Below are 27,208 nucleotides of genomic sequence, written 5' to 3' on the forward strand. Positions count from 1 at the left end.
TCTTGATAAAGAATTATTTACATTAGGGCCTACTCATAATATTATTTTGATATTTTGACATTCACTACCTTTAGCGTTTTTACATTGATTCAATTATTGTGTATCAAAGACATATTGTGTGAGGCTTTCGGAATATTATACTAGGACTATGCAGTTTGTAATTTCCCTATTATGAAACTTGTACTGTTTGAATTTGAATCGACACTGAAGTACAGACTTCGAGCAATTTCCTGTTTCTCGTGCATGTTGTCAATGTATTCATGGGGCCTCCTAGGTCCATGATATTTATACGACAAGCATCCACACACAATCCGTGTGATATGGAGACAAGCGACCATCTGATTATACTTACTGTACAGTGTGTTACGGTACCAGCAAATTATATACATTTTGACCCCTAAACAACAAGAATGCTACATATCATATACTAATGATCTTGATTTTCTCAATTGGCATAACGGTTAAATGTGAGTATACCCTTCTATATGTTCATTTGACATGACATTTTTAGCTCGCACTCTTACTTTGTTGCTGTGCGTGTATCACGTATGTTAATCCGTGTCTACTATCTTCTCGTTGCTAGTGTACGAGAGATTACAAAATATGATATTCCTACATGGTGTTTGTTTTATCTCGATAATTCAACAATGATCAACCATAGCCTTGGCCGTTGTTCAATCACGTTCAGTATATCCATTGACAAAAAAATGAATGCATTCTTGCGGCCCGTAACCATTTTTTTTTCCATTTATTCCAGGCATTTATTTTGTCAAATATACGTCGTTTGTGAGTGGCGTGAAGCTGATCTAGAGGTTTAATGTGAATCACTGCCGTATATAGGCGGGGGGGGGGGGGTTACATCCCCCAATTAATGAGTTACACTACAGATAAAAAAAATACAAGCCTTTTAGGCGAATCTTTATTCAAAATTAGTACAAATCGGCTACCTAGCTGATCAAAATAAACGGAAACAGTCTTTAGTATGAGAGCTAGTGTATCAAATATAGTTTAAAATGAGTAGGTAACAGCTCAATGACATTTTGTTTCAATATTGAATGAAAGATCATATTTTCTATATTTTACCTCATTTTCCCCTATAAAAAAATGAGCAGCACTACAATAGTAATAATAATGATAATGATGATAATAATGATAATGATAATAGTAATAATAACAATAATAGTAATAATAATAATGTGACTTATAAACTCGCCAAATCCACTCTGTAGAGTGCTCCAGGCGCACAACTGGAGCTAATAAGAGTTAAATAAAAGTTTTTAGAAGATTTTTGAAAGTTTATACAGAGGTACATTGATTAATGATAATAAGCCTTCAGCCAAATTCAAACACGGGCCGCGGAACTGTTTTCAGAGTTGCATGGCTACGCCGAAGGAGGGGGGGGGGGTACGGCACATTGTGGTAGATTACCAAAATGTGCAAAAAAAAATGCCGTAAAGGGGAGGGGGCGGCATTCCACGTAAAAAAATCATAATAAAATTTTATTTTTTTATACATGGTTTTGAAAAAGTGTGGGGGGGGGGCTCAAACACCCTAGCCCCTCCCCCCCGTGCCGCGGCCCCTGAAAAAAGAATGGAGTAAAATTATTTTGTGTTTAATAATAGTATACCAGATTTAATAATAAACAAACCCACATTTGCTATCAGTATTTCGTATCCTTTGCGAACTCGAATAAAAAAAAATCGTGTTCGAAAGTTCTGGATCGAAACCTTCATTACACATGTTATCGAAGATATCGGCTTACTAAGTTTCCTGGGGCCTGTTGCAGAAAGAGTTGCGTTTAAACGCAAGTCAAAAAGTCAAATGCAAGTCCCAAATGCGCGCTGTTGATTGGTTGAAAATCAAGTTGCGCTTGATATTTAGAGTTGCGATCGATTGCAACTCTTTCTGCAACGGGCCCCTGGTCTGAATACATGTCATTTTGCTATCCTCGTAATGGGGTATACTTATAGGCACATTATACTCCCACTGTATTACTCGCTCAACAAGGATTGTGATTTAGACCACTCCTTTGAAAGTGAAAGTTATACATGTAGAGTGAAGCTCCCCAAATTGAAATGATCTCCGGACTAAAACAGTTGATGTGATGAAGAAAGGCAAACAGTGACAATTCGTGATGGGGGGGGGGGGTATGAGACATACTACCCTATCTCCCACCTCTTCTCATGGCACCGTCATTATACTTATGGTGTTTTACTCTTCGTGAGTTAAATTGGTTCTTTCTTTCTTTTTAACCATGTAATATTCACATTGACAAAGAGAGTGTTACATTTGCAGATAAGCAGACAAATAAACAATATCTCAACTGGATACTAATGAAAATTGTTCTTTTGACGTTTACTTCAACTTATGCTTTGATCATTGCAGCTTTTATAATCATTATGTTAATTTCACTTTTACAAAGAGAAAAGTAAATGTTACGATTGTCCAATTAACACACACAGATTGATAAAAAAAAATCATAAAGCAACCTTGAGTTCAAGGTCTCAATACTCGCTGCATTTCAACCCAGGTTCGCTATTTCCATTTTTGTTTTGAAACCTTTGATAGATTATGGAAATGTGTGTCATTTCCTTTTATCAACCGTTACAGTTTGCAAAATAAATCATTAAGAGAACACCCACCAAATTGGAGTCGACTTCTCCTACACACATTATATTATGTATAGTGTTAAAGCATACTCTTATAAATAATATTATATTTTTCGAATTTGCATTTCATATAAGAATAAATATGATACGGTACCTTGGTATGATGCCGTATTATATTTGTGCGAACGAATTGTGAACAATATTAAGCACTTTACATCATATATTATACTCCCACTGTTGAAAATCAAGTTGCGCATTATTTTTAGAGTTGCGATCGATTGCAACTCTTTCTGCAACGGGCCCCTGGTCTGAATACATGTCATTTTGTTATCCTCGTAATGGGTTATACTTATAGGCACATTATACTCCCACTGTATTACTCGCTCAACAAGGATTGTGATTTAGACCACTCCTTTGAAAGTGAAAGTTATACATGTAGAGTGAAGCTCCCCAAATTAAAATGATCTCCGGACTAAACAGTTGATGTGATGAAGAAAGGCAAAAAGTGACAATTCGTGATGGGGGGGGGGGGTATGAGACATACTACCATATCTCCCACCTCTTCTCATGGCACCGTCATTATACTTATGGTGTTTTATGGTGAGTTAAATTGGTTCTTTCTTTCTTTTTAACCATGTAATATTCACATTGACAAAGAGAGTGTTACATTTGCAGATAAGCAGACAAATAAACAATATCTCAACTGGATACTAATGAAAATTGTTCTTACAAATCGGCTACCTAGCTGATCAAAATAAACGGAAACAGTCTTTACCGGTAGTATGAGAGCTAGTGTATCAAATATAGTTTAAAATGAGTAGGTAACAGCTCAATGACATTTTGTTTCAGTATTGAATGAAAGATCATATTTTCTATATTTTACCTCATTTTCCCCTATCAAAAAAATGAGCAGCACTACAATAGTAATAATAATGATAATGATGATAATAATGATAATGATAATAGTAATAATAACAATAATAGTAATAATAATAATGTGACTTATAAACTCGCCAAATCCACTCTGTAGAGTGCTCCAGGCGCACAACTGGAGCTAATAAGAGTTAAATAAAAGTTTTTAGAAGATTTTTGAAAGTTTATACAGAGGTACATTGATTAATGATAATAAGCCTTCAGCCAAATTCAAACACGGGCCGCGGAACTGTTTTCAGAGTTGCATGGCTACGCCGAAGGAGGGGGGGGGGGGGGGGTACGGCACATTGTGGTAGATTACCAAAAAGTCAAACGCAAGTCCCAAATGCGCGCTGTTGATTGGTTGGTTGAAAATCAAGTTGCGCATTATTTTTAGAGTTGCGATCGATTGCAACTCTTTCTGCAACGGGCCCCTGGTCTGAATACATGTCATTTTGTTATCCTCGTAATGGGTTATACTTATAGGCACATTATACTCCCACTGTATTACTCGCTCAACAAGGATTGTGATTTAGACCACTCCTTTGAAAGTGAAAGTTATACATGTAGAGTGAAGCTCCCCAAATTGAAATGATCTCCGGACTAAACAGTTGATGTGATGAAGAAAGGCAAAAAGTGACAATTCGTGATGGGGGGGGGGGTATGAGACATACTACCATATCTCCCACCTCTTCTCATGGCACCGTCATTATACTTATGGTGTTTTACTCTTCGTGAGTTAAATTGGTTCTTTCTTTCTTTTTAACCATGTAATATTCACATTGACAAAGAGAGTGTTACATTTGCAGATAAGCAGACAAATAAACAATATCTCAACTGGATACTAATGAAAATTGTTCTTTTGACGTTTACTTCAACTTATGCTTTGATCATTGCAGCTTTTATAATCATTATGTTAATTTCACTTTTACAAAGAGAAAAGTAAATGTTACGATTGTCCAATTAACACACACAGATTGATAAAAAAAAATCATAAAGCAACCTTGAGTTCAAGGTCTCAATACTCGCTGCATTTCAACCCAGGTTCGCTATTTCCATTTTTGTTTTGAAACCTTTGATAGATTATGGAAATGTGTGTCATTTCCTTTTATCAACCGTTACAGTTTGCAAAATAAATCATTAAGAGAACACCCACCAAATTGGAGTCGACTTCTCCTACACACATTATATTATGTATAGTGTTAAAGCATACTCTTATAAATAATATTATATTTTTCGAATTTGCATTTCATATAAGAATAAATATGATACGGTACCTTGGTATGATGCCGTATTATATTTGTGCGAACGAATTGTGAACAATATTAAGCACTTTACATCATATAAATTTATACCCTTTTCACTATTTTTCATAACAGAATCTTTGTTGATTGGTGTTATAATCTACCAGCATGGCATCCCCTTCACCACCATCTCATGGTTTCCATGCCAACGGGGCCTCCTTGAGTGACATCATAATGATGGAGCTATGTGAACACCTCCATCCCAATGATTACCGTCCTCTTGGTATCCGTCTTGGATTCACTGAAAACAGACTATCTCAGATCGAACGATCGCATCTTGGAGTGATATCGGAATGTTTTTATAGAATGTTGACCGAATGGAAAAGGCGGGAAGGACACGAAGCCAAGCCACAGATTCTTATCCAATCTCTGAGAGACAGCAAGAACTCAGAAGCAGCAGATTGGTTGCAATCAGGTGAAAAGAACTTATCAAATACCATCTGTTGAAAAAAGCTCGAGACTAGTATAGCTGAAAATCATGTTACAATTCAGTATTTCAGAATTTTTTAAAATATTCTCTTGTTCATTTGAGTGTTTATACATGGCTATAACGATGATAATAATTATGGTAAAAACAGTAACAATAACATTAACAATAACATTAACAAAAACAGTTAGAATTGCGTTTAACTCTTTGAAACTCTCGAAACAAATCAGTCAAAATGACGAGTTAATTATAGGTCAGCTGTGTGCAACTGTTATTCTAATCACATTTGACTTTTTCTTCTCGTATTTTACTATAGAACAGAGTTATTTCCGACTAGGATATTCGTCAGGAATGTGACTATACTTATCAGTAGCACACACCGGTATACGGATCTAGTCAATTTGACTGATTACTTCTGTGTTGGTTTTAATATTTGTTATACACGCTCGCATTGGAAGAGTGTGGATTGGGGCTGGAGACCCACCAGATTTTTTGTCATATCAAATTTAAAGGACAAGTCCACTCCAACAAAAACTTGATTTGAATAAAAGAGAAAAATTCAACAAGCACAACAGTGAAAATTTCATCAAAATCGGATGTAAAATAAGAAAGTTATGGCATTTTAAAGTTTCGCTTATTTTCAACAAAATAGTTATATGAACGAGCCAGTTACATCCGAATGAGAGAGTTGATGACATCACTCACTCACTATTTCTTTTGTATTTTATTATATGAAATATGAAATATTTTGATTTTTCTCGTCCTTGTCATGTAAAATGAAGTTTCATTCCTCCCTAAACACGTGGAGTTCCATTATTTTAACATTTTGTGCTTCAGGCAAGGAGGTCCAAATTGTCAAATTCGTAAAAATTGAAATATTGTATAATTCAAACAATAAAAAACAAAAGAAATAGTGAGTGACGTCATCGACTCTCTCATTTGGATGTAACTGGCTCGTTCATATAACTATTTTGTTGAAAATAAGCGAAACTTTGAAATGTCATAACTTTCTTATTTTACATATGATTTTGATGAAATTTTCAGCATTGTGCTTTTCTGGTTTTTCTCTATTGATTCAAATCAACATTTTTCTGAGGTGGACTTGACCTTTAACTTCGACGTAATATTGATTAAAAAAAGTTTTGATTGCCTCCTCGCTTCGGTCCTCCGTCTTATTCTGTCTTGTCGCATCAATAAACTATTCGTGATAGCAATGTTCTAATATGCTAGCTTGATATTGCTGAATGCAGTTATTAAAATTATATTTCATTTATCAATTTCATTTACTACAGAACTTGGACTTTGCAACGCTGCTTTACGGACCATATCAGGTAAAAATGACTCCCATTATTGAATATCACTTTAATAAATCGTTTGAAACTTTACCACTTAACATATACAGGTACATGGACAAAAATGATTCCTAGAATTCCAAATATGGGTACATTATAAAACTTCATCGATCATGATTATACCTTGTATGTAATTTGCTGACATGGGGTTTATATGTACCCTTCAGAGTGTGAATAGATATCGGTTAGACATGATTTATTCGTCTTCTTACAATCTTAGTTTTATTACAATTATCTAATAACAACTCATCAGGTGAAATTAAAATTAATTTCATTAATTCATTTTTCTAGTTGAAGATAAACTGAATGAAGGTAACGTTCCTGCCTTGCCTGACTGTTTAACAGAGAGACCAGCAGAATTAGCTGAACTGAGGTGTAAACTACGTAGAGTTGCTTCTTCAAATAAACCTAGTCGATGGGTGGTGGTGTATGGTATGGGAGGAATGGGTAAAACTGTCTTGGCTAATCAGGCTGTCAGAGATGATAAACTTGTAGAAGGTAAGTCGCAATTACTGTTAAAAAAGAAAAAAAATCACATTGCTGCATTACCTATTTTGCATACGCATCGTAACCGCTGGCATAATCCTTGCGTCACACCTATTGATCGGAGGGGGGGGGGGTCGATCTAGTGTTCCACCCCCCTCCCTGAGCAATAGGTTTGATGCAAGAATTTACGTCAGTGGCTTGGGGACACACCCCCCCCCTAAAAAAATAAATAAAATAATAATAAAAAAAGTAAAAAAATACTAAAATACTAAAATAAAATAAAATAAAATAAAAATAAATGAATAATAATAATAATAATAGATAAATAAATAAATCACAATCGAAATATTATAGATCTCTGAATAGCTTGTCAGTATGTATATCACGAAATATGATTTAAGTATTTTAAAGGTCAAAACTTTTGTCACTAAAAGCTCGATTGTGATAGACAATATCGCGTTATGAATGATCCCCAGTGAAGATAGATTTCAATTTTTAACTCAGCAATTATTTTACACCACAAGGAAAATGAAAATGAACAGTAATTTTTAGCAAAATTCTGATCTACACCGTTGAAAGATCACATATGTCTGTAATGGAAACCATTTCACAAAAAAATTGGTATAAAGTGTTGAAAATCACTATTTTTTAAATTCTTATTTCGAAAAATAGAGCATTTCTCGGACGGAATATTCTGGATGTCTATGGGTACGGTGAAGGAGGAGACTAGTATTCCTGATCGTCTAGAGACATTGTGTCGAATCTTTGACAGTAATCTATCATCAGCTCCTTCTCCTCCAAAGACAACAGAACAATGGAAGAATCTCTTAACTAAACTCATCAGTCAACGATATCCAAGGTGAGAGGGAATACAGCCTGTAGATTTACCAATGACGAGCAGTAGAATAGCATCGAACTCATGGCCATTTTTTTTTCAAAATTAGCCGTAACTATTTTTTACTTGATAACAATAATGATGAGCACTTCTGTTCATCTTCCTTCTTTGTGGTAATTTGCGTTACAGGAAAAATCTCATCAAAACTATTTTTCAGGGACTGACGCCTTCTTTCGTATACGAATCTTCTATATGATTTTATTTTTTGGTAGCAACTTGTTTATGTTTGCATTTTTGTCGATTTTCATGAATGAATGAATGATGCAGTTTGCAACCGTATTTAAAACTACATGTTTTGTTGCAGGTCTCTTTTGGTCTTGGATGACATCTGGATTCCAAATGTGGTGGCAGCATTTGACGTCCGTAGCACTGTTCTTATTACTACACGAGATAGCGGTGTGATGAGTCGAGTGTCAGGCAAGTCATTATGAGCGTTTAACTTTGAAACGTCCTAAAAAGATTGTTTTAATGATAAACTAGTTGAAAGTTTCCAGGTATCCGTACAAAGACTAAATGTGTGGTATATGTTAATAGTTGTTATAAAAAATTGTGCCTGATTGTTCGCGAACATCATTACGAACACTGTATAAAGATATATTTTTATGATTAAGAACAGTCACAAGATTGATACGTCGGAATATATAAATATATATATATAAATATATAAATATATAAACTTAAAAGGGCCAAGAAGTAACCACGTTCTCAAAATGTTACTCAAACTAATATATTTCATTTCAGTGATGGAATAAACTTTTATACGCGTTTGAACGATATTTTGATTAAGTCAATTTTTCACATTCTCGATAAAAAAGTAAAAAACATAGAAAACATGTTTTGTGACAAATCAACTCATGAGAAGTGAAAGCTTATAAGACCCAACGTTAACAAAATTATATAACTAAACCAAAGAATATCATATGCACGACACACTTCAAGTACATAATGTGAATTAACGTGATGAATCTCGCGTGTTTCACACGATGGTCACTTATAAGCCGTTTGTAAAAGATTAAGGTGAGACACTAGAACGTTCCGTGTTTCGTTAGAAATATAGATTCTCCATACTTCCTAGGACAAGGTAATATCTCGGCTACCTTCTTATCCCACAGGAGACAAAGAAGAGCTTAATCTGTCCCACGGTCTGTCTAAGGCTCAGTCTACCAAGGCTTTATCTGAATGGACGTGTATCCCACTAGACGATCTTCCTCCCGAAGCTGAGCTCATCCACGGTTTCAGCTGCGGATCACCTCTCGTCATCTCCATCGTAGGTGCTCTCCTCCGTGACTTCCCTGATCGATGGCAGTTCTATGTGGCTAAGATGGAAGCCAAGAAACTCAAGGATCTCTCCTCAGAATCCAGCTATGAATACAGTAGTGTCTATGATGCCATTGAAATGAGTGTGGAACAACTGACTAAAGCTCAAATCGACGTTTACTCTTGGTTTGCAGTATTTGATGAAGGTATCAGACTTTCGAGTCAGGTGAGTTATGATTTCACTGTGTTTAATGATGTTTAAAGTTAATAATTACTTTTTATTGAAAATTATAAAGCAAAGTATTAACGTTAATATCTTTCTTCTTTCTGAATATTTCATCATGATTTTTACAGTGATATTTTAAGAAACCCTGAATGTCACTTATAACACTCTTTAACGATTTCCCAGAACACTTTGACAACATTTAAAAGTATATCGTATGTAGCTTGTACAACGTGTTCATATTGTCCATTCAACGGAAAATTAAGAAAGGGAAACATTTAGGAATATAAGTTGCATTTTATTATAAATTGTATCAATAAAAAGTTATTAGTTCTTAAGTATGTTTCCGTTGAATATATAGTGGACCGATTCTTGGTGATTATCGAACTATTTTTTTTTCATGCAGGTCTTAGCGATGCTTGTTGAGTGTTCCAAAGAAGAAGTTGAAGATAGGATGAGAGGTATTACTCAGAGGTCTTTGGTGTCGACAGAATGGTCTACATATGATGAATGTCGAGTCTATTGGATTCATGACCTTCTTCATGATCATCTAGTAGCCAGAGGGGCTGCAAAGGACAAGGTAGGTGTCAACTTAGGGTAGGTGCTGATCCAGGGTCAGGGGCCTTACCCCCCCCCCCTTCAAACTGTCCTGACCCATTTTCTTTTTTTCTGGGGGGGCTACTCGACTCTTTGCGAGTAGCCCCCCCCCCATTCTATTGGATTCATGACCTTCTTCATGATCATCTAGTAGCCAGAGGGGCTGCAAAGGACAAGGTAGGTGTCAACTTAGGGTAGGTGCTGATCCAGGGTCAGGGGCCTTTAACCCCCCCCCCTTTCAAACTGTCCTGACCCATTTTCTTTTTTTTTCTGGGGGGGGGGGCTACTCGACTCTTTGCAACCAAAATGGTCCTTATGTGTGGCGATAGCACCCATTTTTCGCTTTGTGTAAAATTATTTATTGGGGAAATTTCACTTTCTTTTCTCAGGAACAACATTTATAGAGATCAATTTTTTCCAACGAAACTTATGGAGAAGAAGTTTTTTTTTTTTTTAGGTTTGTAGATAAGTTCTTTTTGTTGTTATGATATCATAAATTCTTATCTGCTCTTGCTGATGGTATATGCAATATTATTGATTAAAATAAATTAAACAAAATACCAAAAAAATCCCAAACAAATGGTGGCCGATTTACACTTTTATGATAAGAAATTTCACAATCTATCCACTAATCTTTTGTCTCGGTCATACCGTCAAGGAAGTTTTTTTTTCGTGTAAACCGAGAAGGAGAAATATATTGAAGATTTTTGAGTGTGCTTCAACCGAGCACAACTATTAGAGGCCATGTGATAATATGCAGTATAACGAAGTTTGATTATTTCTTTCTTTTACATCAGCCTCCGACTGTCTGCAATGAGTTTAAATGTCTGCTTACACTCTGTCGATTCAAATCATGTAGAAGAGATATTGTCCAGACCGCCTTACAACTCCCTCCTTCATGTACTGTTTACAGGCGAGCGCTTAGAGTAGCTCAGCAAACAAGAAATGGGTTTTTCATCAAAGAACGGTAAGAACCCTGACAAAATGTAATAGTTCATTCCCTATATGATTTAGAATGGCACTACAGATTTTAGTTCAAGGCACTACCATCACTTGAACCATGCACAGGTTTTTGTCCGTAGCTGCCGCTCTCTATAAAATCCCGTCACACTAGAGGCGAAATGAACCGGAATGCCGTCGGAATGAAAATTCTTGGTACATTCCTAGATATTCGAAGCGCATTCTAAAAATTCTGACTGCATTCTGAGTGCATTCCAGACATTCGGGTCCATTCTTGTGACCGGCCCGAATGTTTTGCTCATGTTCAAAACTTTCGAAGTGCATTCGAAGTGGAGAAATATCGAACGACATTCGAAGTGCATTCTGACTGCTCTCTGACTGCATTCTAAATATTCTTACGACATTCTAAGAGTATTCGAGGCATTGTGATCGCATTCTAGAGAAAACTGAATCGCATAAAACGCGGCCAGCTGCTGTTGTAACGTCATTTGGCAGTAGAAGTCACCCAGTCATGTCGCAAAAAAGGAAGACATTTTTGCAAAAGTAGTGAAAATTTCAAATTCCCTCCCGAATGTGGCACGAATTTTGGAAGTTCTTCATTCCGGCTGGTTCTGCTCGATTCCTGCTGATTCCGAATAAGTGTGACGGGGGTATTAAGGAGATGCCGTGGCCGAGTGGTCTGAGGCGCCTGACAAGACACATGAAAGTCTGGGGTTCGATCCTCGGCCACGCCCCTCATGCCCTTGAGCAAGGCATTTATTTTTTAAAGGAAAACGTCGAACAATTCTGCATCCATGTCCTACTTTTTTTCTTAGCCCCCCCCCCCCCTCTTATGGCCCCTGTATCATGAAATGTAAGATCCGTCGCTGCCTCACCTAACAAGAATATTACTGATCGTAGGAATAGTAGTATCTGTCAGTATATAGTATTCAATATTATCATTATTATTATCAAATATTAAGGAATCAATATTATCACTCTCATTCTTGTGATCGTCATCATCATCACCTTCGTCGTCGTCAGCATCATCATAATCATCATCACCACCATCCCCATCACTACCACCACAACCATCATCATCATCCCCATCACTACCACTATCATTATTATCCTCATCATCTTCGTTGTTGTCATCATCATCATCATTATCATCAACACCATTATTATCATTGTTATCATTATCATTATAATTATTAGATAACAAAAATTGTCCTATAAATGAACGATTGAGTACTGACAAATAAATCAATGGCAGATTACTGTCAAGAATGTAAAATAAACACTTTCATTCGAAATGTCAGAACATTTTTAATACTGACATTTCATAAACCATAAATAGGCATTCATCTTCTTTGACCGGGCACGTATTGCTCCCTTTTAACACTTTGTTAGGACAAATGACCAACCCTTGATGACTTGTGTTAGACATGGGGCCACTGGTAAACCTGCAAAACGGGCCAAACTCCTATCAGACGGAAAAGAAATCGTATCGGTTGGATATGAAGGAAGACTTCAGGTAAAAAACAACAACAAATAAATAAGCAATTCTAAAGCAAGGGGAAATGCTCATGGTAAGAAAAATCCCATGTGAAATGGAAACTGATATAAAAGGAGGTTTCGACATAACCTTATAAATAAGACAAACACGTGTTTCACGTTGATCACTGCCAGTTCAGTATTGGGGTTTTAGCACCCCCTCCCCCCCTGCAAACAAATTAATGTATTCATAAATGATATGTTCTTGTTATCGAATACATGAAACAATAGGATAGATTGATGTTTAATTCCTCGAGATTAAAAAAAATGTTACAACTTTTTTTTTTAAACGCCCTCACGAAAGATTGCCGACAGATATTCTGGTGCTGTTCGATTACTAACATCAGCTCATACTGACAGTATCGGTGACCTATCGGTTAGTCCTGATGGAACTCTCCTTGTGACATCATGCTCAGCTGATCGATGTATCAAGGTCTGGAATATCACAAAGGAATGCAGCCAGTCACAACGTCTTGTCAAGCAATTATGCCAGGATAGTTCCAGGATTACCTGTTGTGCTTTCGTTTCCGTCCGCAATGAATTGATGCTAGTATCAGCAGATGATTCAGGTTGCATCAAGGTATATCATTACTTTACTCATTCATTCATTCATTCATCCATTCATTCATCCATTCACTCATTCATTCATTCAACCATCAAATGGATAAATAAACGATTCACAAAGTAAGAGCAAAAATACATAGATGGCTCGGAGACCCAGGAGAAGCAATGCTCATTAAAAGGGGTCGTCACCAGAATACATACAAATTCGGATTCGAATAGAACTTGAAACAGAAATATACATGTATATTATTTTTTTTAAAACGTTGCTTGCTTGATGGCATAAATAATTTTGAAGGTTCAAGTGAAACATATAATTAAGTTACTGCGAACTTCTCTTTTTTGTCTTTACAGATATATGATGGATGTTTTTCATTGAAGCACTCTGTGAAAGCACACACTCTGTCTATCATTTCTTGCAGTGCTTGTCACAGTGATGGAACTATTTTAACGTGTGCAAAGAAGGACGACACTGCGATGGTGCATTTCTAATTATTTTTTTTTCTTTTTAGTCAAAAAATATAAAAAAGCTAGGAACAATATTTTTTAACCCATTTGTTTTCATAAGACCGTATCATGATCAAAACGGTTCCATGTAGTATAGTAAAACACCGAACTTTTTGTTGTTGTTGTTTACTTTATGTTGCCATTGGATCATGATCTGGGGCTCGTAACACAAAGCTTAGCAATGATCGTAGAACATTTTTCTACGATTGATTGTATTGACTACAATGTACAATCAATCGTGAAAATCAAGTGTAAGATTAATCACTAACCTTTGTGTTACGGGACCCGGGTTTTATGAAAAAAATCTTAATGGAACAACTCTTGAAAATCACAACTGTAACAAGGAAAAAATGTACTCGATTTATGATAGGCTAAAGTATCGGAACTGAAGGTGCTGCCATTACAGGCGCGCCGGAACACTTTTAGTTTTGGGGGGGGGGCAAAATCCCGAAGGGGGCACAATATTTTTGACAGCGTGAGTTACCGAAGCGATCGAGCGGGAGAGGGCGTGGGACCCCCCCCCCACACGGTAAGGACTTTGTGTAAAAATGGAGTTTAAAAGTTACGTTTCTAAGAGAATTCAAAAATAAATTTCTTGAAAATTAAACATAGAATTCACTACGAAAGACTATACTCAGTGTTTATGAGAACCTATGAAATCTACGCGCAAAACGATCGCTTAATTCGGAATGTGGTTTTCGTGTCTGATTACGTAAATTACGTAATGCGCTGATATTGACTCAAAATAAAAGAAATTACATTTTTCATGCAATATCCTTTCAGAAATATTTATTTATGTACATTCACATACACGGACGACGCGAGAGAGCACAATTATCATAAGTTTCAAGGAGTGTATTAAGCAGAAGAAGCGTAACAACAGAAACAAAATACATTCTAATGAATGTCTTTTAAAATTCAAAATGTCATACTGTTCTGACGTGGCAGACGACGATAAGCGCTTAAATCCCCATTCTATTTAAATCATTTCTGACCTCAGCATTGGAGAGAGTCCCTGATTATCCATGCATAGGCAAAACGTTTCATCATTTGTAACTGGAGGAAAAAGAAATATGACCTGCTTAATTATTGTCCAACAATTTAAAACTTTTCTGAAAATTTAAACTTTTCTCGATTTATGTGTTTCCTTTGGCATGTTTTGTATGGCTGGGAAGCACTTTTGGATGACCCCTTCAAAATCTTCTTTTTCCTTTACATATTTTCTGGGGAAAATGTGACCATAACTAGGAAATGATGAATATCAAATTCCAGGAAATATTCATTTGTAAATAATCATGAACTAACAAACTACGGCAGTTCATAATGTACATTATGTAACATTATTTAGAAGAAAACAATTTCATTCCAAGAGCGGATGTGGTTGACGGTACACCATGTGGAGTTTTCGAAAGAAAAAAAAAATGGTGGATAGAGGAAGAAGTGAAATTGAAAGGAGGAAGTAGACAGTTGATAGTCGAGTAATTTTTTGTTCAAACGAGCGTAGTCCTGATAAAGAAAGTAAACCAGAAAAGGTTGAAGAAGAGGCTTGATTAGTTGATAGATGAGTACTTCTGCTCTGCACTCCATTCGCCGACTCAAGCTAGCATCTTCTCATTTATCCAATAAGCAACTACTCAATATCCTCTATAACTCTTTAAACTTTTCGGTTTTACAGCTATTTTCAGATTCCATATGTTGCTCGAGTAACTAGCGTTCACGCGCGTTGGTGATATCGGGTCCGGGGAGCGTTTCATGAAAGGACTTGTAGGACGTTTTATCCGACAAGTCCTGTTTTATCCGACAGTTACTATGGTAACACTGCTTCTCAACCAATCAGAATACAGGAAAGTTGTCAGATCTTACAACTTGTCGGACGAAAATATTGATGAAACACCACTCCGGTCTGAGCGTTTCTGGGCGACCGCGCGTTTGTTAGCCGACACAGCCAGCATGCAAATTTTTTAGTCTGAAATGTATTCACTAATAGGCCCCCATTCCACAGAACGGAGACCATTGAAAGACCACTGAAAGACTTGAAATTGGTGAGGTCTTACAGCGGTTTTCAAGATCAATGAAATTTTCATCTCTTTGGAATGGCTCAGAAAGACCCCTCAAAGAACTCTGAAAGACTGATGGATATTTCTTGTCGTACTGGTCTTAGACTAGTCCTCTCGAATTCTTTCAATGGTCTTTCAGATATCTTTTATGCAAAAAGTGATCTTTCAGAATTCTTTCCATGGACTTTGCCTGGTCTTTCAATGGTCTTTCAATGATCTTTCAATAATCTCTCATGAGTCTTACAGTGATCTCCGCAAAAATCTTGAGAGACTGCCGAAAGATCAATGAAAGACTATGAAGACCTTTGAAAGTTCATCGAAAGACCGCTGAAAGACTGCTGAAAGACCACTGAAAGACAATTTTCCTGTAAGACCGTTGTAAGACTGTTTTGAACCGTTTCAAAAAGTTTTGGAGCCCATGAAGACCACGAAGACCACTGAAAGATTGGTCAGGACTCGTGTAAGACCTCAAAGACCATTGTAGGTTCTTTGAGAGACCTCTGAAAGATCAACCAAAATTCATGGTCTTTCAAAGGTCTTCCAGCGGTCTTGTTCTCTGTGGAATGGGGGTTTAAAAGGTTAAACGTTATCACACTGTAATAAGATGGAAAGGGGCTTATCAAAGGTATGTTTCACAGAGGGACATGTTCGTCAAAAGACGCAATGCTTGTGTAATTGCCCCGTCAGGGGCGAAATTTTTTCATTTTTGACAAAGGAAATGACAATTCTTAGGCAGAAAAGTGCCTTCATCGTTACTTTTGTCCTTAAATAATATATTTTTTTCTTCTTTTAGGGGGGCACATGGGGGGGCAAAATTTCGTTTTGCCCCCCCCAAAAAAAAATTTCTTTGGGGGCAAGTGCCCCCCCTGCCCCCCCGCTTCCGGCGCCCTTGTTCCATTATATTGTAAAGTAAGTTTTATACAATTCGGCATTTTTTTACTTTGAAATGTAGGGTCGTCTGTAAACGTCAAGTTGATGAACTTTTTTTATTCCCTTTCTGTCAAACGTTTAGCTGTAACTAATTTACGTTACGATTTTTTTTTCAATTCTTTTAGTGAAATTGAGATAAATTTGTATAAAGAATATGATTAACGAAACATCTATTTTATACCAGTTCAGGTTCATTGTAAAATTATGAATACATTTTATCTCTCTGATTTGATTGATCTAAAATCCTGCGTTATTTTCACAATCTGCAGGTATTTTCTGCATCAACGGGAGAAAGAAAATGCGAGATAACACATTCAGACGATGTTCTCGATGCGGATTATTTAAGTAATGGTTTGATCGTGACAACAACAGGTTTTGACGTTCAGTTATCTAACAGCAATGGACGTCGACTTTGTGTATGGTCTGGTCATACCGAGCATGAGTTCTTTGATAAACTTAGTTGTTGTTCAGGATCAGAAGGTCAATTCATAGCAGTTACCGGCCGAGGAGGAACAATCACGGTAAAGAATGAAGATTGGTAAAAATGTTTAAAGTTACCTTTGTCAGATTTAAATCTTTTGTGGACATTTTCAAGGTAAGTAAGCTCCCAAAAGGAGGCGAAATAGCCCACGAATTCAATAGATATTTTAACTCTATACATTCACATTATGACGGTTTTAAAATATATTATAATTACATCACTGTCAATTCAATTTTTGATTGTTCATACGTACAGATCGCCAATATTTTAATTGCAAATAAAAAGCAATGTCCAAAGTCATGATGTAATACCTCGTAGGGTAAACGCTTAACTGAGTTTCTGTGTCTCTTTGCCCATATTTAGATTATATTTTCGTCCGCCCCCACCTCTCTCTATATATGCATGATATGTATGACCTAACAAAAGTGATTTTTCTCTGTTTTCAATACTGAAAATTAACAATTTTCCAAAATGACCACGACTGATGAAGTGAAGTAAGAATAGAGAAAACGGAGGGGGACTGGATGGACATATTAAAAGATGGATAATTTGCCTTCAAAAACTTGTATTCGTTCTCTTTCAAATTCCCTTTTCCCAGATTCTACGATTGGGAATGACGTTCCCAATATCACGGAATCTGTCGTTATTCTGCCGGTTTAGGACAGGAGGAGTCCACCGTGGTATCAATCATGCTTCCATTTCAACAATAAAAGGAGGGAAAGGAAGTAAAGAATCGATATTCGTAACAACCACGCTAGAATGTGGACTAACACCGGTAATGCTCGATCCTTTTCTCAACTCACGTTATGTTTTAGTACTAGAATGTGGACTTACATACTCGCTCTTTTTCTCAACTAACGTCATGTTGTTATGTGTTAGTAGTGCAATATTAGCGAAGTCAATTATATCTGTTCAAGATCAGGTTTGATTTCCAACATGACACCATTATTTATTATCCCTTTGTTTATCATCCTTTTTAAACGGAAATAATTAACATAGCGTGTTCTCTGTCACGTAGTTTTAGATAGGTTTATCTTCTACTTCTATTGAAAAGTACGCACAAGAAAGCAAAAATTAGTCATTACATTACTTTTCCATCTTCAAGGAAGGAAAGGGAAAGTGAGGATAACAAAACCGAAAAAAGACTTAAATGGAATTGTACAGAGATAGGTCTGAAATAAAACAGCAGTTTTTTTTCTAATAGCCGCGGGGCCAATTCCAAGTAACACAGGTGTTATGTAGTATTCTTTATCAGATTTATCATAGATTTATTATGCAACAACGTATGATTGAAAATTAAATAGAACAGTAAAATATGACACCATAATGATCCATAGTGTTCGCATCTTTGTCAAAATATCCTTCAGTCCGCAAATGTAAGCCAGTCGTCACAAGTTAATAAAAAATTATAGTTTTATTTATGTTTTTAGTTAATTTCCATTTATCAATCATTAACGATCTGATCAATATTCTTTTACGAACAGACTACCACTTTTCATTCCTACAGGTTTGGAAGATATCAAAACAGGATCCACCTGTTACTATGAATTACGCAATCTGGGATGCTTCCTTTGACCACAAAGGAGAGTTAAATTGCATCGTTGGTAGCGAAAGTCCTGAATCCAAACAGATAGTGGTAAGTATATTTTACCGCTTGGATCTACATTTTTTCCTTATGAATTTAGAAAAGGTCAGACAGTTTTAATACATGTGCCAATGCGTATCCGTGTCGATTGACTAGCAGGTAATATCATTTTAAATGTATTAAAGTAAATTAATACTAGTAGATTAATACTGGTTGTTTATTATTATTACCATTACTGAATAGATATATGGTGATAATTAGCACATAAAACTTTATCTATATCACCCACACAGTCTCCCGCACCTCACAGAAATTACGCTTTAAGTTATATCTGCTTAATAATTTATATAAATGTTCAGATTATACGACGAATGTGTCAAATATCATGTACTATCTATAAACTAGATTTAACTACTAGATTTAACTAGCCAAGGAAAATGTGTACTTGATTATTGTTTATTTATTTTGGATATAAGATGGTGAATTTCTCGGAGGAGAAAAACTGCTTCAATTCTTGCACCAAAGTACTGAAGGTAGGAGAGAAAGTGGATATATATGCCATTGATATCAACCAAGCACCAGGACAGGTTGGTGTGGTAACAGATGAAGGCTTACAGGTACGGCAGATTTTTACGACTTTAATTTCATTTTTTTACGACTTATATTCAACAATCCGAATATTATCTGTCACTATCATTAATGCTGAATGTGCTATTAAAGAGTTTCATGTAGAAGTGTTAATTTAATTTAATTAAGACATTGCCTTCGATATAACGAGTGTTGTAGTGCCTTGAAGCTCGACATTTTCCTGGATGCGATGTAAGAATGCTTTGCCGTTGGCCTTTGGTGTCCATGCCGTAGCCCAGGGCATTTTCAAAAACCTTGGCCTGAGCCCTAGCCTTGGCATTGATGGTTTGAACCTTGACTGCAACACTGGTTATGAAAGCATGTCTAGCATTTTTGACAGATGAAAAATGCTAACTTTGTGTTGCTGGACCATGTGTGTTTATTGCGTCTTATGTGTTAGTGATGATAGAGTGATGACAATGTAATGAGGACTTGTATTTTTTGTACTCTTTCTTTATTATTTATATTTAAGTGCGTTTCATTTATTTATCAATGTCGCAGTCACCACAGTGACACCGATTTTAGACCGATCAAAGCTAATACGTTAATTGCAATGACATACTATTGATCGTGCCTTTTTGTGTGTGACTGTGACATATCAAACTATCGCAATTGTTAATAACAATCTTTGAATTCTTCAGGTTATAAATCTTCCGAAACCGGGGAAAAATCGTAGCAAATCGACGAATGATTGTCAAGTCTTTGAGCCATCAGAAAACAAGATTTTACTTGCTCGGACTGTTGTTAGTAAGCGAGAACTTCTTACGGTCTCCACCGGATCAGGGATATGTATTGAGGTAAGATAGTTACTAAATATGATAACAATAATAGTCATATAACCGCTTGCTTAGTAGTTTAATAGAAGAGCATTTTTTTCTGAAGACCTAGTAACATGGTAGTCATTTTTTTGATAATGTGAAAACCACTTTGAATACATGTGTTATCTTTCACATTATCAAGGATAAGTATTGCTTAAGATTATGAATACATATTGCTATTTCACTTCACAGATTTTTGCGGGTACATAGCGTACTTAAATTTTCTTTTTTAATACTTTGTATTATTGATTAATTAAAAAAAAATATTTGTCTACGTTTTTCCTCCCCCGCTTTTATTTCACTGGAATTTCATTCAACCCACCTCTTTGGTCACTGTTGAATCGTTTATCTCTCAATCAAAATCCATTCGTTAACTATTTATCTTTCACTCACCACTCACTCTTCATCAATTTTTGTTTCCTTACTGGTTCAAACATTCATTTCTTACTCGTCACCCACTCGTCTTGAATTTTCGATCACTCTTCGACCATTAGTCATCAATTTACCCCTCGTCGCCCACTGGTCATCTATTCTTCTCTCACTCGTCACCCACTGGTCATCCATTCTTTTCTCACTCGTCACCCTCTGGTCATCTATTCTTTTCTCACTCGTCACCCTCTGGTCATCCATTCTACTCTCACTCGTCACCCCCTGGTCATCAATTTATCCCTCGTCACCCACTAATCATCAAATTACTTCTCGTCACCCACTGGTCATCCAGTTATCTCTCGTCACCCACTGGTCATCCAGTTATCTTTCGTAAACCCATTGGTCATCCATTCTTCTTTCCTTCGTCATCCATAGTACATCCATTTATCTCTCGTCACCAACTTGCCATTGATTCTTCTCTCACTCGTCACTCACTGGTCACCGTTTATTTATCTTCATCCACTGGTCATCCATCTATTTCTCACTCGTCACCTACAGAACATTCTTCTTTTACTCGTAACTAACTGGTCATTCCATTCTTTTTTTACTCGTCACCCATTGGTCACCCATTTATATCTCGTCACCCACTGGTCATCCATCCATCTATCTCTCACTCGTTACCCACTGAACATTCTCCTCTCACTCGTCCCCCTCTGGTCATCAATTCTTCTCTGAATCGTCACCCACTGATTATCCAATCATCTCTCGTCAACAACTGGTCATCCACTTATCCCTCGTCACCCACTGGTCATCCATTTTTCTCTTACTCGTCACCTACTGTACATTCTTCTCTCACTCGTCACCCACGGGTCATCCACTTATCTTTCGTCACCCACTTGTCATCCATTCTTCTCTCACTCGTCACCCACTGGTCATCCATTCTTCTCTCACTCGTCACCCTCTGGTCATCCATTCTTCTCTCACTCGTCACCCACTGAGCATCCATTCTTCTCTCACTCGTCACCCTCTGGTCATCCATTCTTTTCTCACTCGTCACCCTCTGGTCATCCATTCTTCTCTCACTCGTCACCCTCTGGTCATCAATTCTTCTCTGACTCGTCACCCACTGATCATCCAATCATCTCTCGTCAACAACTCGTCACCCACGGGTCATCCACTTATCTTTCGTCACCCACTGGTCATCCATTCTTCTCTCACTCGTCACCCACTGGTCATCAATTCTTCTCTTACTCGTAACCCACAGGTCATCATTTATTTATCTTACTCGTCACCCACTGTACATTCTTCTCTCACTCGTCACCCACGGGTCATCCACTTATCTTTCATCACCAACTTGTCATCCATTCTTCTCTCACTCGTCACCCACTGGTCATCCATTCTTCTCTCACTCGTCACCCTCTGGTCATCCATTCTTCTCTCACTCGTCACCCACTGATCATCCATTCTTCTCTCACTCGTCACCCTCTGGTCATCCATTCTTTTCTCACTCGTCACCCTCTGGTCATCCATTCTTCTCTCACTCGTCACCCTCTGGTCATCAATTCTTCTCTGACTCGTCACCCACTGATCATCCAATCATCTCTCGTCAACAACTCGTCACCCACGGGTCATCCACTTATCTTTCGTCACCCACTGGTCATCCATTCTTCTCTCACTCGTCACCCACTGGTCATCAATTCTTCTCTTACTCGTAACCCACAGGTCATCATTTATTTCTCTTACTCGTCACCCACTGTACATTCTTCTCTCACTCGTCACCCACGGGTCATCCACTTATCTTTCGTCACCCACTTGTCATCCATTCTTTCACTCGTCAACCACTGGTCATCCATTCTTAAATCACTCGTCACCCACTGGTTATCCATTCTTCTCTCACTCGTCACCCTCTGGTCATCCATTCTTCTCTCACTCGTCACCCACTGATCATCCATTCTTCTCTCACTCGTCACCCTCTGGTCATCCATTCTTTTCTCACTCGTCACCCTCTGGTCATCCATTCTTCTCTCACTCGTCACCCTCTGGTCATCAATTCTTCTCTGACTCGTCACCCACTGATCATCCAATCATCTCTCGTCAACAACTCGTCACCCACGGGTCATCCACTTATCTTTCGTCACCCACTGGTCATCCATTCTTCTCTCACTCGTCACCCACTGGTCATCAATTCTTCTCTTACTCGTAACCCACAGGTCATCATTTATTTCTCTTCACCCACTGAATATTCTTCTCTGACTCGTCATCCAGTGGTCACCTATTTATCTCTCACTCGTCACTTACTGGTTGTCTCTTAATCTCCCACTCGTCACCCACTGGTCATTCATTTTTTTCTCTGCCTCGTGTGTGTGTGTGTATTTGAGTTATGTCAGACGTGTATCAATCAGATATGATCATTTACTTCTGGGACCGACCTTTAACGTCACCATCCGAAAAAACGTAAGAACCTCTGCATCAATTTCTAACTTCCCCACAGCTTGGATTACAGGCGCACGCCACAACGCCCAGTTGCCTCGTGACCCACTGGTCATCCATTTGTCACTCGTCATCCACTGGTCATTCATTTATCTCTGTCCCATGAACCACTGGTAACCCTATTTATCACTCGTCACCCATTGGTAATTCATTAATCTCTCACTCGTCACCCATTGATCATCCATTTATCTCTACCTTGTTACCCTCTGGTAATCCATTTATCTATCACTCGTCAAACAGAAGAAAAAAGGCAACCTATAAACATCAACATGCAATAATGAATATCTCAGTGATCAACACACAAGAGAGATAATGGATGGCTATTGGGTGACGAGAGATAATGGAAGACCGGTGTGTGACGAGTGGGAGAATTAAGGGATGACCAGTGGATGACGAGAGAGAGAGATAAATGGGTGACCATTGGGTGACAAGTGCGAGATTAAGGGATGACCAGTTGGTAACGAGGCAGAGATATATGGATGACCAGTGGGTGGCGAGAGAGATAAATGGATGACAAGTGAGTGACGAGTTGGGATTAAGGGGTAACCAGTGTGTGACGAGAGAGATATATAAATGGATGACAAGTGAATGACGAGAGGTAACTGGATGACCAGTGGGTGACTAGTGGGAGATTAAGGGATGACCAGTTGGTGACGAGGCAATGATAAATGGCTGAACAATGGGTGGCGAGTGAGATGCATTATCCCTCATCAACCAGTGACGAGAAATAGCTGGATGACCAGTGATTGACGAGTTGGGGATTAAGGGATGACCAGTGGGTGACGAGGCAGAGATAATGGATGGTTCGTGGGTGACGAGAGAGATAATGGATGAACACTGGGTGACGAATGATAGATAAATGGATGAACAGTGGGTGGCGAGTGAGATGCAATATCCCTCATCAACCACTAGTCATCAATTTGTCTTTCACTATTCACTTTACATGTATTCCAAATAGGTAGCCCGATTAATACAATGGTTACGTTCTCCCCACCCCTCCCCCCTCTCTCCCATTCTTTTAACCTTTATTGAACTCAGTCCAAACTGCCAATCAGTGATCACTGAGATATTAATTATTGCATGTTGATGTTTAAAGATTTCCTTTTTTCTATGAAAAATATCAGGTTTGGTCAACGGATAAACAACCATCAGTGGTTTCCAGTAGTCCCCTAATGACATCACATCAGGGTCTCTCTGCCGATTTATCACGTGATCAAACAAATCTTGTTGTTGGCTGCTCTGATGGAACTGCTTTCCTGTACAAGGTTACATTCATATTAACTATATCATCGCATAATAGTTGTATACAATATGTTTGAATTCAAAATATGTCCCCAACACAAATAGAAATATGAAAAGGAATTGAAAGAATTCAAATTTGTAAATGGTAAAAGAGGGGAACAAATTAGTGGGGAAATGTTATGGCAAACGGACCATGTAGTGTAGTGTACACATGTCGTGTCAACAGATAAATTATAATTCGAATACTTCGACATACTGATGTGCTGTGAAAGTATATTTAAAGTATAACAGATTCAAAGACCATGTCAATTGTTGGCTGAAATGATCTAAATATTATTATTTTCAATTTTGTTTGATTTTGATATGAATAAACATTGCCAGACATCATTTGACATGTCATCCATAATTTTTCACTGATTTTTATTTCAAATATTTATATATTCATTTTTGATAGATGTCTGATGGGAGGCTATGTGAAGGAGAGCCAACGCGCTTGCAGGGTCCAGCAAGTCGGGTGAGCCATACACAGTTTTCATCGGATGGAAAACTATTACTACTAGCTGGCTGGAAACATCTTAAGGTAATTATAATAACAATGATGACAATGATAATACTTAGTATTTATTCAAAGGTTCAATGCGAAAGATTTGGAGAAAGAAAAATGAAAGGAAAGATGAAGGATACAAAGACATAACGCGAGTAAAAACAATTTTATTTCTCATAGTTTATTGTATCACTAACCACCAACACCCTGCTGCATTACTATACTGTGAAAACTACGGTATTCTATAAAATCCATACTAGTCATTCTTTAAGTAAGTCACCCCTTTAATATGCATATATTTGTTTATCCTTCCACTTGTTTTCAATTGCTTTTTACCAAAGAGATGATGTCTACAAATTGGAACTGTAAATGGGATAACTTTTCATTGGAATGTAATTTTTGTTGGTGCTTTCTTTTAAACTTCAGGTCTATGACGTAAGTACCCTGCAAGAGTTAAGCAGTATCACAGACGAGATGCCTATTACGATTGCAAAGTTTATTTTGGATTCCACCATGATATTAACCGCGACCGGGGGTGTATTAAAGGTAAATACCAAACAAACACATTATAAATACATTATTGACTCATATAGTTTGGTATCGACATCAGTTCGGTAACTATACAGTGTGAGGCATAAACGAGATTGGGCGACCACTACCCCAGTGATTATTTCGTGTATTAAACACGGAAATTCAAGGAGAATATTGAAGTAAAAGAGAAGCAGAAAGAAAGATGAATATTGGAAAGAGTGTCATGGGTAATGTAACTACAACACATCTCTATGTGTTATCAAGGAGAAAAGAAATTAAGTTACCATTGTTCATCTCGGTTTCCCTTCATTTTGATTCAGAGGAAACGAATTACAGTATAGCTCAATCGCTAATAAAAGCAATAAGAAATAATAAAAAACAATGTACATGGAAATAGATAATAGAAAATATGATACAGCAACATTCAGTGTCATATCACATATCAAACTTCCATTGACTAAACTTGTGCCTTAATTTTCTCTTCATTTTTATCGCTCTGCATTCCCTTTCCTCATTTTGTTCCACTATTTCCTGGGACCTTGGAAATGTTGAATATCTTCTCCGTAAAAATAGTTTGATTCCGCCTCTGTTTTCTGTGGTTTTGGTGCGGATGTCGTTAACTCTCCATTTATTATCAATTCATTATCATCATATTTCAGAAAGGTGAAGTAAAAATGAAAAGGAGAAAGTGGGAATAGAGCAGTAAAGTTTATCCCATTAATATTCTCATTTTTCTGCAGGCAAGATCGGCGAGAGATGGTAAGACGAAATGCACGAGAAAGAGTTACACTCAAGTGAATAACATCCAGGTTTCATCAGATGGGTCAATGTTTGTTACGACGGGACACGTTAGAACCTTTGTAAGAGAATTCAGATTTTACTTTTAAGAATTAATTATGGGGATTTAAGACATATCGTATGCAATACTGGCACTGATTCGACCCAGGCATCACTGGGTGCCAACAAGAATGAATTCCTTGAATGGTGATGACGATGTGTGATGTTGATGCCATTGATAATAGTGACAACGCTGATGAAAGATGACCTCTTTGTTCTGTTTTATGTCATTAAACCATTCTGCAACCAGGGAGTTGGGGTAGAAACGCTAACGTCACCTACAAACTGCAACATTATCTACAAATAATACCAAACTGATTATTTTGCAACAAAATTCCATTAGGCCTACATATTCAGTGATTATAACAATGTCATTTTCTTCCATGTCCTCCTGTATGAGTGTGTCATTACGAAACTGAAATTCAGGTTCCTTACTTAATTTCTTTATCCTCCCTTTAATTCTCATTTTAGGATCATGGTTACATCGAGTGGTGGAGAACAGAAGAAGAAGGAAATCTTGTGCTATTGCAGAGATTCCGACTGAGTAGCCGTGTAAAACGAATTGTGTGCAATCCCCAGTTTTCTTCATTCATCACAGTAGACGAGCTGGGACAATTGTTCCTTTTGGAAAGAATAAACACAAATCAATGAAATGAAATGGAAGAAACTTACACAAAGGAATATGAAAATATACATGTGAAGAAATTAGATTTTGAATCCGTGCCCTGTAAGTTGAGACGACATTAGATGCTGGAATTATGACGTCCAATAGGTAATGCGTTGTTCTTCTATTGCTACGCATCATCCATGTTTTGAACGGATAAGTATGATATGATACTAAATGTTGATCTGGCAAACGTGATAATTTTGTTTTAAATTGATGTCTCACCGTAGAGGGTTTCCACAGTAATCGAGAAAATGGCAAATTGACATTTGGTCTAAACCTGCTTCGTCTAATTTGAGTTTCTACTCATTCCACAAGGTCTTGTACTAGTACATATATACAACAGCAGCTTTGGTAGTTCGTGTAATAAAGATTTGGCCTAATTGTCATTTCGTCTAATGTCCGTT

At 37.3% G+C, this 27,208-nt stretch overlaps 1 protein-coding gene across 1 annotated transcript; it reads left to right on the forward strand.

The window, feature by feature from the left end:
• Window positions 1-298: 298 nt before the first annotated feature.
• On the forward strand, window positions 299-27,139 carry LOC121419408 (apoptotic protease-activating factor 1-like). The gene is made up of 22 exons (XM_041613862.1): window positions 299-467; window positions 4,901-5,240; window positions 6,545-6,583; window positions 6,896-7,102; window positions 7,763-7,949; window positions 8,290-8,402; window positions 9,098-9,468; window positions 9,872-10,045; window positions 10,860-11,029; window positions 12,415-12,538; window positions 12,863-13,138; window positions 13,474-13,599; window positions 16,883-17,134; window positions 17,693-17,869; window positions 18,602-18,730; window positions 19,156-19,296; window positions 19,948-20,103; window positions 24,108-24,248; window positions 24,680-24,805; window positions 25,196-25,315; window positions 26,041-26,160; window positions 26,609-27,139. Exons 2-22 carry the CDS (start codon window positions 4,934-4,936, stop codon window positions 26,786-26,788), a joined length of 3,636 nt encoding a protein of 1,211 aa, XP_041469796.1. The 5' UTR covers window positions 299-467; window positions 4,901-4,933; the 3' UTR covers window positions 26,789-27,139.
• Window positions 27,140-27,208: the final 69 nt, after the last annotated feature.

This window comes from Lytechinus variegatus, chromosome 7, assembly GCF_018143015.1.
Source record: "Lytechinus variegatus isolate NC3 chromosome 7, Lvar_3.0, whole genome shotgun sequence".
Lineage (NCBI taxonomy): Eukaryota > Metazoa > Echinodermata > Echinoidea > Temnopleuroida > Toxopneustidae > Lytechinus > Lytechinus variegatus.